Source organism: Rhineura floridana, chromosome 6, assembly GCF_030035675.1.
Source record: "Rhineura floridana isolate rRhiFlo1 chromosome 6, rRhiFlo1.hap2, whole genome shotgun sequence".
NCBI classification, from domain to species: Eukaryota; Metazoa; Chordata; class Lepidosauria; order Squamata; family Rhineuridae; genus Rhineura; species Rhineura floridana.
Window position 1 is genome coordinate 139532307 of NC_084485.1, and position 13016 is coordinate 139545322.

Below are 13016 nucleotides of genomic sequence, written 5' to 3' on the forward strand. Positions count from 1 at the left end.
AGTCCCTGGTAGCCTCAAGGAGGCAGTAGTGAGACCTCTTTTAAAGAAACCCTCCTTGGACCCAGATAATCTGAATAACTATAGACCGGTGGCGAATGTCCCTTTTTTAGGCAAGGTTTTGGAGCGGGTGGTTGCCAGCCAACTCCAGGCGCTCTTGGATGAAACCGATTATCTAGATCCGTTTCAATCTGGTTTCAGGCCCGGTTTTGGCACCAAAACAGCCTTGGTTGCCCTGTATGATGACCTTTGTCGGGAGAGGGACAGGGGGAGTGTGACTCTGTTGATTCTCCTTGATCTCTCAGCGGCGTTTGATACCATCGACCATGGTATCCTTCTGGGGAGACTCGCGGAGTTGGGTGTCGGGGGCACTGCTTGGCAGTGGTTCCGCTCCTACTTCGCGGATCGTCACCAGAAGGTAGTGCTTGGGGAACATCACTCGACACCATGGACTCTCCATTGTGGAGTCCCCCAGGGATCGGTCCTGTCCCCCATGCTTTTCAACATCTACATGCAGCCGCTGGGTGCGGTCATCAGGAGTTTTGGAGTGCGTTGCCATCAGTACGCTGATGACACGCAGCTCTATTTCTCCTTTTCATCTTCCTCAGGTGAGACTGTTGATGTGCTGAACCGTTGCCTGACCGCGATAATGGACTGGATGAGAGCTAATAAACTGAGACTCAATCCAGACAAGACCGAGACATTGTTGGTGAACGCCTTCCCTGCTCAGATGGTGGATGCTTACCCTGTTCTGGATGGGGTTACACTCCCCCTGAAAGAACAGGTACGTAGTTTGGGGGTTCTTCTCAACTCTTCCTTGTCTCTCGAGGCCCAAGTGGCCTCGGTGGCATTTTACCATCTTCGTCTGGTAGCCCAACTACGCCCCTATCTGGACAGGGACGACCTCGCCTCCGTTGTCCACGCTCTAGTAACTTCAAGATTGGATTACTGTAATGCGCTCTACGTAGGGCTGCCCTTGAAGACAGTTCGGAAGCTTCAGCTGGTGCAGAACGCAGCTGCCAGATTATTGACGAGGACCAGTCGGTCTTCGCATATAACACCTGTCCTGGCGTGTCTGCACTGGCTTCCTATTTGCTTCCGGGCGAGATTCAAGGTGCTGGTTTTGACCTATAAAGCCTTACACGGCGTGGGACCTCAATACCTTGTGGAACGCCTCTCTCGCTATGAACCTACCCGTTCACTTCGTTCAGAATCTAAGGCCCTCCTCCGGGTACCAACCCATCGGGAAGCCCGGAGGGTGGTTACGAGATCTAGGGCCTTTTCTGTGGTGGCCCCTGAGTTGTGGAACAGCCTCCCCGAAGAGGTACACCTGGCGCCTACACTTCCATCTTTTCGGCGCCAGGTAAAGACCTTTTTATGCTCCCAGGCATTTTAATCTTCTTAACTTTTTTAATCTTTTAATCTGTATTTTAATTTTTGTAGTATTTATTTTGTTTTTGCTGTGCTTTTCGTTGTTTGTTTGTATATGTTTTTGTATTTTTATTATGATATATTGTATTTTATTTTGTTTGTTCACCGCCCTGAGAGCTATTTCGCTAAGGGCGGTATATAAATTGAAATAATAAATAAATAAAATAAATAAATAGTTACTGAAGACAGAAATGGATGAGAAATTCATTTGGACTTCCTGAATCAATACACAAAGTAAAATACAGCTATCCTTCAAAATTTGCACTTCTCCAAATATTGCGATGTAGTCCTCCAACTAAATTATGCTTATAAAAATGTGTATTAGGGAAAACGTATATCTTTGAGAAAATAACAAATTTTGTTGGCAAAATTGTATACAAAAATGTGTATATTGGGGGAAAGGGAGCATGCACAAGAGAATGCTATTGCACTCATGTTCTGCTTGTGGGCTTTTCAGAGGTATAGGATTAGTAACCATGGAAAACAGGATGCTGGACTAGAGCCTTTGGCCTGATCCAGCAGATGCTTCTATGGTTGGTTAGTTCTGAAATTTAAGGACATAAGACACAGGACTACTCCTAAATTATAGTCACCACAATACATTGATCTTATAGTATATTATAGTAACCACAAGATACAGCAGCCACATACATTGATGTGTGTGGCTGCTCGTATGCAAAGAGGTCAAACCCCCGGTACAAGCATATCCAAAAGCCATATTAACAATGCAATCCTATACATATTAACTCAGAAGTAAGGCCCAATGTATTCAATGTGGCTTACTCTTGTGGATATGCAATTTTGCTACTAATACCTTTTAAAAATAATTTGTAGGTTTTATATGTTTATTATATACTAATAAATGAAATCATTTTTGCAAATAAGTGCTTTTATTTTTTAATGAATATAAAATCCCTTCAAGCTTTAAAAAAATTCATTGCAGTTATACACAGCTAGTATATTATTTAGATTTACTAGTCCTTGCTAACCATTCGAATGTCCAGAGACAGAAATGTTTATACAAAACTCTTGGATTTTTGTCTTCTGATGAATTTCCTTCCTTTCTATAATGTTGGACATAATGCTCAAAATTGGATTTTACTGAGACTAGACTAAGCCTATCTGTATAGTCATTCTATACATTTATCCATCCATCCATCCAGATTATAGGTATGGCTTCCATGAAGTAGGCTTCCATTTTTAGGTCCATGATCCATTTTAAGCAGCTGCATATAACCCATGGAAAATATATTTGCAAAGAAACAACTTGATATGATAATATTAAACATAAGTGATCAGAGACTTTTGAAGATCAAGTGGTGGTCAAAAATGTCTTCTGTCCCCTTCTTCCAATTAATCTGTTTGTCTCTGTTACATAGAAAGTAAACAATGAAAAGATAAGGTTACATATATAGATTTTGTATACCTATCTTTTGTATAGATACCTACAGAATAATCTTTGCTTAATTTATGATATTAAACTGGTTCCACAGGCAAGTGATAGTATGTGATTATTATAAGGTGGTTTCCTTATTTTGTGTCTAAAGTCATCCAACAGACACTGATCACCCCATTACACCATCATTGCTGCCACTTTTACTTTTCAAAATACCTCTTAAAATAAAATGTCAAACATCATTTTCATTATTTATAAGTGAATGATGATATTTAACATAGGAAGTTGGTACATGTGCAAAAGAGTGGGAGAGCAGAGAGGGAGGCACCCAAATGAACTGCAGACAAGGAGAGGTGAGCCCTCGAAGTACTGAGCCAGCAACCAGTCAAAAGGAAAATAATAATTGTTTATTGCAGCCTGATTTGTTTTGGGTGTCATATGTATTTTCACAGATTGCCCCTTGATAAAGGGTCTTTTAACACCCAAAACATGTGTCAGGCTGCAATAAACATTTTTTTCTCCTTTCGGCTGGTTGCTGGCTCGGCACTTCGAGGGCTCCCCTCTCCTTGTCTGTAGTGCATTTGGGTGCCTCCCTCTCTGCTCTCCCGCTGTTTTGCACATGTACTGCAGTATATGTGCAAAAGAACTCTTATCACACAAACATTTATGATATTTACAGGTAAATTTCAACACCTATTTAATGAGTTGGATCCAATCTAAGTTAGCTGAATTTCATTCTCATTGAATTTAAGGGGATCTAAATCTAAGTGATTGATGAACTTGCAAAACATGTCAGAAATTAGGTGTTAGTGCAGACTCAGTGTGTTGTACCCCATAAACTACTGCTGTTGCATTTATGAGACCAGCTGAGATTCCAGGAGATTATGGAGCCATCCAGGGGAATGTCACATGTCCATTCTTTGGGAGCACAAGAGGAATAAGACATGCTTACTTTCCTTATATCAAAAACAACATGATTTGTGTTAGATATGAACAGTTGTTCTGAACTCATTTGTTTTTAATGAATTCACTCAAGTTAAGATAACCAAGAATGGAAACCGGAATGGAGGGGATAAGGCCTAGAGATTCAGTGGAGTAGCTAATAGTTCAGTTATTTTGGTATATGCTCCACAGTGTGATGACACTGATGCTGAGGAGCACTGACACGGTGGTTCTGGTGAATTTATTCTAAGGGCTGCATGAGGAAACAGATCCTTTTCCCCAATGACAAACTTGTGGGCTGACATTCATATGTGGGCTATGTCACGACTTAATCCAGGTTTCAGTAGTGGCACCATAACTATTTTTCCCTTTTCCATTCTTTTTATGACATTAAGAGAGGAAGATGAACAGAGTGAAAGGAAAGAGAGTGAATCGGAGAAAATAACGGATGGCAACATACACAGAGAAAAACATAGAGACGGGGGAGCTGAGAAGAAAAATGAACATACATGGTTAAGCAAACATGCTACAGGTGAAGGTTGTTGCCAGGTCTAAAAATATGCATTGACTTCTACTCTAAACCAATATAATCTCAAAGACAACCATTCCTTTTGTAATACACATTATTTTCTATACATTAACAAAATCTCAAATATGTGTGCAGAGTTTTGTTATTATGGTTTATGTGTTATTATGGTTTACGTACAGGAACACATCTTGGATATTTCAACCTGCCCTCTGTACATGTTACTCTGAAGGGAGGGGAGGCTGGATGTGGCACATAGCCCCATTTACAGGAAAATTCTATTGGTTCTCCAGATTTTGCATAGAGTTTATCACCATATGTCCACCTCAGCTGTATATTATTCTGTTGCATATCTTCAGTTGTTGCTGTACAAGGATCTGCAGAAAGGCACAAATAATTTTATTTTAGAGATTATTTTGACACTGAGAGTTCACTTGATAAAAACACTTGAAGGTTTATTTATTTATTTAAAATATTTCTATCCCGCCCTTCTACCCTATAATACGGCACTCAGGGCGGCTTACAAAAATAAAATCAAACATGTACATAATAAAATTGTAAGCAGTAAAATCACAAAAACATTAAAATAAATTAAAATACATAAAATACAATTGAAGTACATAAAATACTATATATACTGTATGTATACACACACACACACACACATACATAAAATAAATTAATTTCAATTGGTCTATTCTGCATAAAAATTTGTTGGATACAACTCCTTGTCAGATGGATATGAAAAGCTTACGGTGCAATGGACTAAAAATTGATGTTACATATACAAGAACTTTATATCATTCAGTCATTTAGTACAAACCTCAGTTGGCAGCAGCTCTTCAACATCTCAGCCTATAATCTTTCCCAACCACACTAACATGCTGGCCAAGGACAAAAACTGGGACCTTCTGCATGCAGATTATGGGCATTACCACTGACCTAAGAACAGCTCTGAGTTGCTTGGCTGGATGTAGAAATACAGAGGTAAAAGGGATCTCAAAAGGTTTTCTAGTTCAAGTAAGACTTGCAAGAAAAGTGTATCACCTTAGTCCAGTGGTTCCCAACCTTTATGAGCATGGGACACCCCCCCATGCTAATTGTAATTTTAGTCTCTGTTAATTGAAACAAAGGTGCATGGCAAAATCACATCTCCAAATCTCTCTTTCCAGATAGGGAGGTTTTGCTTTCTTATATATTTTTGCTCTGTAAAGACTGGCAAAAACAAAAGTATTCATATTTTACCATGTTCCCCCAACACCCCCCCAATGGGGAAAATGGTGTTTTCCTATGGTTTCAAAATTTCTGGGACTTTTACATCTTTAGTGGTGCTCCTATACAAAGCTTTAGCCAGACTGGAACAGGAATCCTATAATCTTGTTCAGGACTCACAGGGATAGATAGAGGGACAGATGAGGGGGAAAAGACACTTCCCCACCACCCCACCTCACTACTGGTCTTTCCCTGCTATGTTACATAGTGCTAGGGAGGGAATTGAGCTTTGAATCTGAACATTTTATATAATGGGGATTCTGGTGAGTGGGAAACAGAAAACGGTGTCCCTTCCTTTTCTTCATCCCTGTATTATACAGCCAGAGTGGCTGTATACTATACCCACCATAGATTTTTCACATTTCACCATGTTAAATTGAAAATACCCCATGGCATTCTGCTACTTCCCATAAGCTCATTTCAAGATAAAATCTTACAAAATTTATAGTCCTGAACTCAGAAACGCTTGTTTATCAACCCTCTTATGGCAATACACAAAATACTTGGAGACAATCCAGAGTTCAAAGGCTAAAACAGCAGTAAAGTAATCCAGACCCCTGTTGGCCTTTTTTCTGTCAGCGGTCTCATAATTTGTTGAAATTAATTAAAACTCAGCCATGTTCACAGAGTACCTGTAATCCTATTATTGACTTTGCCCCATACTGTGATCTTCATCTTTTGTAGTTTAAAAGTTAAAAAGAACCCACTGTCAGTGTTCTAAAAGCCAAACTCACAGCTGTTTGGCTTGGCTAATCGGAGCCACACCCACACCAGACATTTTTTCCACTTCATACAGTCATGGCTTCCCCCAAAGAATCCTGGGTAGTTTAGTTTGTGAAGGGTGCTGAAAGTTGTTAGGAGACTCCTATTCTCCTGACAGAGCTCCAATGCTCAGAGTGGCTTAACAGTCACCCCCTTTCCCCAGAGAATTCTGGAGACTGTAGCTCTGTGTGGGAAATAGTGAGTCTCCTAATAACTCCCAGCACCTTTCACAAGCCATGACTGTTTAAAGTGGAGAAAATGTCTAGTGTAGATGTGGCCAGGGACAGCTTTGGTTTCAGTTTGGGTGGGAGGCTACGTGTGCCTGCTGTAAAATAAAAAGGTGGGGGAAACCCTGAAAAGTAATGATACTGTTAAATATGTTTTCCTTTTGGAAAGAGAAGGGGCTTAATCTCTTCCCACTGTCCACCCACCCAATCTCCTCCCCTCCCTCCCTGTCCTCCTCCCCTCCCCCTCCACATTCCTCCCTACCCCATCCTTCTTCTCTTTCTCTCCCCCTTCCCTATCCCTCCCTGAAGTCAGTTTCACCTGAGCATGATTGCACAGCAATAAATCCCACTGAACCCAATAAGCATGAAAATGACTAAACCTACCCTACCCTCTTTCTTCCTCCTATCCCCTGCCCTTCCCCTCCCCTCCCTTTCCCCTCTGCCTCCTCTCCCTCTCCTCTCCCTCCCACTTTTCCTCCTCCTCCATGGTCAGTTTCATCTATCCTAAGCATGATTGCATGTGAGTAAATACTACTGAACTCAATAAGCATTCAAATGATCAGACCTACTTTTCCCTTCTCTTCCCTCTTTCCCCTTCCTTCCCCTTCCCCTCTTCCTTCTTCCTCCTCCTTTTCCCACTCCAGCCCTCCCTCCCCCTTCCATGGCCAGTTTCACCTATCCTAAGCATGACTGTTTAGTAATGAATAATTCCAACTGACCTCAATAAGCATACAAATGATCAAACTGCCCTTCCCCTCCCTTCTCCTCTCCTGTGGTCAGTTTCACCTATCCTAAGCACAATTGCAGGGGAGTAAATCCCACTGAACCCAATAAGCATGCAAATGATCAATCCTTTCTCAGCAAACGTGCACAGGATCCCATTTCTTACCTCCCGGATTAAAAGGCAGAGAAATTCACTAATAGGCAAACACCTCTTTTGGTTGAAGAACGTACCTATAGTCAACACATATTTCTATCATACTTTAAAAAGCAGAGAAATTGGCCAACTACAGTGAATGCACCAGGGGAGCAGACCTGACCTCCTCTCTGAGATATTGTACTGCCCTACAAATTTGTAAACACAAAATGTAAACACAATTTGGGTTGGTCTTCTACAGTCCAATCCACTCCACTTCCTCTCTAGCGTGAAAGTATTTGTAAACATGTATCTGAACATATGGTGAGTGGTGATAACACCTGGAATCAGGATTGCATCTCCAAAGATGGAGACTTACATTTTTTGTATGTTTGTTCATGTTCTTCTTAACTTGCTTCTTTTCTGTGTTACTACTGTTTCTACAGAGAATCCAACCTTGAAAATTATTCTCTCAGTATTCATCCTAGAAATCTGGGTCAAATGTATTTGTATTAATTTCAAATCCTTTTTATTGGTCAATGTCATATGATGGTGAAGATACCTTTTGTGTTTCAACTGGAGGTTATGTTCTATTTTTATTTGGGGTGCATTAACAGTTGAATCTGAAACTATAGTTTGATCTAAAATTGACTGATTACAATATGTTGCTACTTAAGCAATGATGCTAGCTGTCAGAAAAAACAAACTTGGCCTGCCCAGGATGCATGTTTTCAGCCTGCTACGCTTAAACTACTCCACTTAAGGGAAGGTGGGCACGGTCAATTAAAAACATAGGGCATACCTAGAATTTTGCTAGAATATATTTCACCTCCCACTGTTTTATCTTGTGCAAACTGAGACGCTCCTGATGTCCATTAGAAACTATTCTGCAGAACAGTCAGTGCCATTATTCCACAATTGTTTTTGGAGTTATTTAGTGCTGCAAGTGTTGCTATAGTTCACATATTCACAGAAACAGAAGTGAAAGAAAATGATTTACTATAGGAAACTTCACTAAATTTAAGTAAATCAAACATATTTAAAGTGACTATCTAAACGATATCAACTGTTTTAATACAGTTGCTTCCTCCCTGCTACAACAAGATCAGCACAGCACATGTCTTCTTTCTGTTCTTTGGGCTGATTGCAGGTGTTGCCACCATTCACCATATGCTCAGAGGCACGTTACTAAATTCTTCCAAGCTACACAGGAAGTGGATTGGACTGTGAAAGACCAACCCAAACTATGTTTGCATTTTGACAAATGTGTAGGGCAGTCCAATATCTCAAAGAGGAGGTCAGGTTTCCTGCTCCCCTGGTGCATTCCCTATAGCTACCTAATTTCCCTGCTTTTTAAAGTTTCATAGAAATATCTGTTGGCTCTAGGTACATTCTTAAACCACAAGGTTTGCCTTTTGTGAATATAGAACAGGGTAGGAGGGATTTTCTTTTTAAAATATTTATTTCTACAATTGGAGGCAGTATGCTTCTGAAAACCAGTTGATGGGATTTGCAAGTGGGGAGAACACTGTTGCACTTAGGTCTTGCTTTCAGACTTCCCATATCATCTGGTTGGCCACTGTGAGAATACAATGCTGAACTAGATGGGCCTTGGCCTGATTCAGCAGCTTCTTCTCAGGTTCATATTTAGTTGAAGATTTTTCCTTTATAAAAGACCAATACAATAACCAACATTATATTAACTTCTCATTGTAAGCATTACTACCAATTTTCACTTACATATTATATTTTCAGGGTCACCAGAGCTAAAAAGTGGAAGTATATCTCAGGCTTTTACATGCACCCTTTTTAGAGTAAATATATACCAGAAACTGGCACCATTTCTCCAAGAAATCATTGCTAAAATCAGGGTGCAATGCACTCTTAATTTGCATAAATATTTTGTCCATTATGAGCCATGTCTGTACTTTGTTAGCCTATCTCTTAATAAGTGGTACCTAGGGGCATTTCCAACTTAAAGCCAGTTGAAATTCAGCTGCAAACAAACAAAAAGCCTATTAACTCACATTGCAAAATAAACATATTTTATTAATTTTATTCTTTATTTATTTGATTTATATCCCATCCTTCCTCCCAGTAGGAGCCCAGGGCAGCAAACAAAAACAACGATTAAAAAAAATTGCCTTTCTCAAAGTAGACAACAGAACGGTAAGTAGGTTCAAGTGGGTCCTATGCCCTGTAATGAACTGTATATAGCTAAGGATCCTTGCCCAATATTGGATTACCTTTGGACATGATTGCCAAATGCTTTGCCTGTTCCAATATCTTTTAGGCTGCCCTTTTTAACACCACACATTTTTACTGGGGTGTGGTACCATCTTGTCATTACTTCAGAAATGATTTCCCCAATATTGGTGGACAGTACAGAAAGGACAAATTCCAAATCATTGTTCATACTTCCTGGTTCCCTGCTCACTCTACTTCTCTTGCCCATTTTATTACATATTTGCTTCTGTGGTCTAACATCAAGAACAACTCCTAAAATCTGGCTCTCAGGTGGATTGGCTTCCTGGTGAGGAAGATGGAATGTCTATGTATGAAGATGACACCCCTTCCAGCCCTCCAACTTGTGGTGGTGCTGCACCATGTATACAGACTAGGGATGGGCAAGAAATTCAACTCAGTTCGCATTTCAAGCTTAATCTATCTAATTTGCATTTTCCAAAACAATATGAGAACCAAAACACAGCCATTTTTTGAAATTTGCACATATCCAAATTTTGCAACGTAGTTTGCCAAACAAAGTTAACAAAAATGCATATATTGGGGGAAGTGTGCATAAAAATGAATACATGAGTGAAAATAACATACATTCATTTGCATTATATCATAAGTAATTGCAAAAATTGGTACGTTAGTCAAAAATGCCTACAAAATGTGTTTATTAGGAGAAATTTGCACTAAAATGCTAGAGAATTTTCTTGAGGATTTTTTTTTAAAATCCACAAATTGCTGTAGAAATGTGGAGAACTGATTTTAAGATTGGAAAAATGAGAAATTGAGAGAACCAAAACTGACAGATCTTTCCACCTCTAACGCAGGCAAAGCTGAGTCAGACCTGACTAGCCCAGTTCATCCACCCAGAGCTTGGACATGCATACCAAGTCAGCCGCCTCAACCACGATCAAGTTGTGGATGAGTGCTAATTTCTTATGAGCTGATCTGGTGTCCAACAACAGCCACATCAGGTATGAGAGCTGGTAATTCTCATCTGGAGTGGTGTTAAAAACCATGTGAGTGTTGTGATTATTGTGAATGTTTTCCCCAAACATTACAACATGTAGTATGATGACCGATTATATATATGATAACCCTATTCAGTGACATTCTAGGCACTTACAGAGAAAGGCATTCACGGGAATATCAGTTCACTGCTGTCAGGAAAATGAAATGTCAGCAAAGGGAAAAAGCTCTTTTGCATCCCTCATTCATTTGGATGGAAATAAAATCCTGGGGGACTGTTCCCATAGTCAGATCTATCTGGCTGCCAATTACTATCCTTAGAGGCATTCAAACTTTGTTAGCTTAGGTGGTTGCTTCCATTTGCCTCTTGGTAGGGCTACCACTACTTCCCCTGAGGAGCTGAGGGGAAAAGTCTGTAGTAATACAATAGCACAGATAGAATAATCACAATGATGCCACAGATCTTTGAATGTGTTGAATAACCTTCAATAGAATAAAAAATAAAAATTTATAGATGCTCCTTTTACCTATGCATGTTGGTATTTCTCCCCAGTGACCACTGGAACAGCGTACTACATCAGATCCTACCATATTGTAGAGACTTTGGCATTTATAGCGCACTGAATCGCCCGGCCTATATTCTAGCTCAGCAGTGCCCAAGATGTCTCCATTTTCAATAGGAGGTGGACGACCACATCTTCCACCAGCATCTATGGTGATGCATTACATTAGAAAAAGAATCTATTAGGATGACATATATTGCACTGTACGCAAACATTTCTGTAATTCAACTTCTACACCAGGAGAATAAGGAAAGTACCATACGAAAATAAAAATGATTTCAATATACGCATTCAGGAAATCACTCAAGGCAGATTAATTGTGCCTGCTTAAAAGATTCCAAATACACACTCTTTCTTTGGAAATTTGATGCACGCTGAAAAATAGATCTCACAAGTTTGGAGGAATCCTACCTCTCCTGTATTCTACGTCATGTACACATTTGTGGCCTACACAGCACTCCACCTATGTACTCTACTGTGGCTGGCCAAGTGCTTGATCCTTCCTAAACTTACAGTTGCAGGCAGGCAGCAAAACAGGAATCCTGTTCATCGAATCTCTGCTGGGCTGCGTTCAAGTTGGTGTGTCACAAATTGCACAGGCCTGCTTAAACAATTCCTTTTGCTGCACTCCCTGCTTCTTTGGGAGGTAGGGTGGGATAGAAATATAATAAAATAACAATAGCAACAACGTTAACAATCACTCCTACATCTGAAGTTCCAGACAGGCAGCAAAACAGGAGGTTCGTTGAACAGGTGTCTCACAAATTGCACAGGCCTGCTTTAGCCACTTTTAAAAACCAGGCTGGCCATTTTCTAAAAGAACATGCAAGAATGTACAAAGTACAAAATATAACATACAACATTATTTTTTAAAGAAAAGAGAAAGGAAGAATTTCATATCCAACTGTATTCTCACTTTAGGATACTTAACAATTTCAATACTAAATACCTCGGCATATTGGCAATTCTGTCCATTGCTTGTTTAAACATGTTACTCTGAAAGGTCCAAAAAGACTGTATCCTGAGGAACAGCGATAGCGCACCTTCTCCTGAGGCAAATACCTTGGCTTTTGATCATCATTAAGTTGACCGTTGTCAATTTCAGGTGGAGGAGGACATGTTGCATCTGAAATAATTGAAAAAACATATTCTGTCCCAGAAAAGTGCCCTGAAGATGTACTTTGTTTTCATAAAACAATACCCAGCAATTTATTTAAGAATGGACAAAAGACATTGTGAAAGTGGATGCAGCCCTAATTGTGAGCATTGCCTCACAATTAGGCTCAGGATAAGGCTCATAACTACCCAACTGTGACTATATGCACATAGTCTTAGGAGAGAGCCCAACTGAATTCAGAGTAAACCTGCATAGGAGGAAACTAAGGAGAGAGCACATTCAGGTTGGGTTCCAACCTCAAGCCACAAGGCTCCAATTTGCAACCCCAGAGTTACAGACTCAACTGCAATTCCTACTTACAAAAGTTACAGGCCAAAGGTGTGTGCTGTTCTAAATGCGTCCAAGAGGAAAGATCCCTGCAAGGGGCAGCTGTATCAGAAAGCATTTTAGGGTAAGTCAAGCTGCCTGTGGCAACTCCTCTTTTCCCCCACACAAAGCACTAAAGCCCACAAGTCTCATAGGAAGTTGCCTTACACTGAATCAGAACACTTGTCTATCTAGCTCATTATTGTCTGCAATGACTGGCAAAGGCTCTCCAAGATTTCAGATAGTCGTTGGACATGTCTCATTGGTATAACTAGGGGTGTAGTCATCCAGAGTCACAGGGGGTCATAGATCCAGGACTTTTTTGGCAGCAGGGTCCCAGCCAGGTCACTATGTATA

At 40.2% G+C, this 13016-nt stretch overlaps 1 protein-coding gene across 3 annotated transcripts in view; it reads right to left on the reverse strand.

Moving 5' to 3' along the window:
• Positions 1–2296: 2296 nt before the first annotated feature.
• The window catches only part of CFH (complement factor H), a 108993-nt gene continuing 98273 nt past the window's right edge, over positions 2297–13016 (reverse strand). For all 3 annotated transcript variants that reach the window (XM_061633980.1, XM_061633979.1, XM_061633978.1), the window contains 4 exons: positions 12126–12302; positions 11141–11323; positions 4473–4669; positions 2297–2796 (listed from right to left, as the gene is read on the reverse strand). In XM_061633980.1, coding sequence (XP_061489964.1) covers positions 2782–2796; positions 4473–4669; positions 11141–11323; positions 12126–12302 — 572 coding nt within the window. In that variant the 3' untranslated portion in view covers positions 2297–2781. The remainder of the gene's footprint in view (positions 2797–4472; positions 4670–11140; positions 11324–12125; positions 12303–13016) is intronic.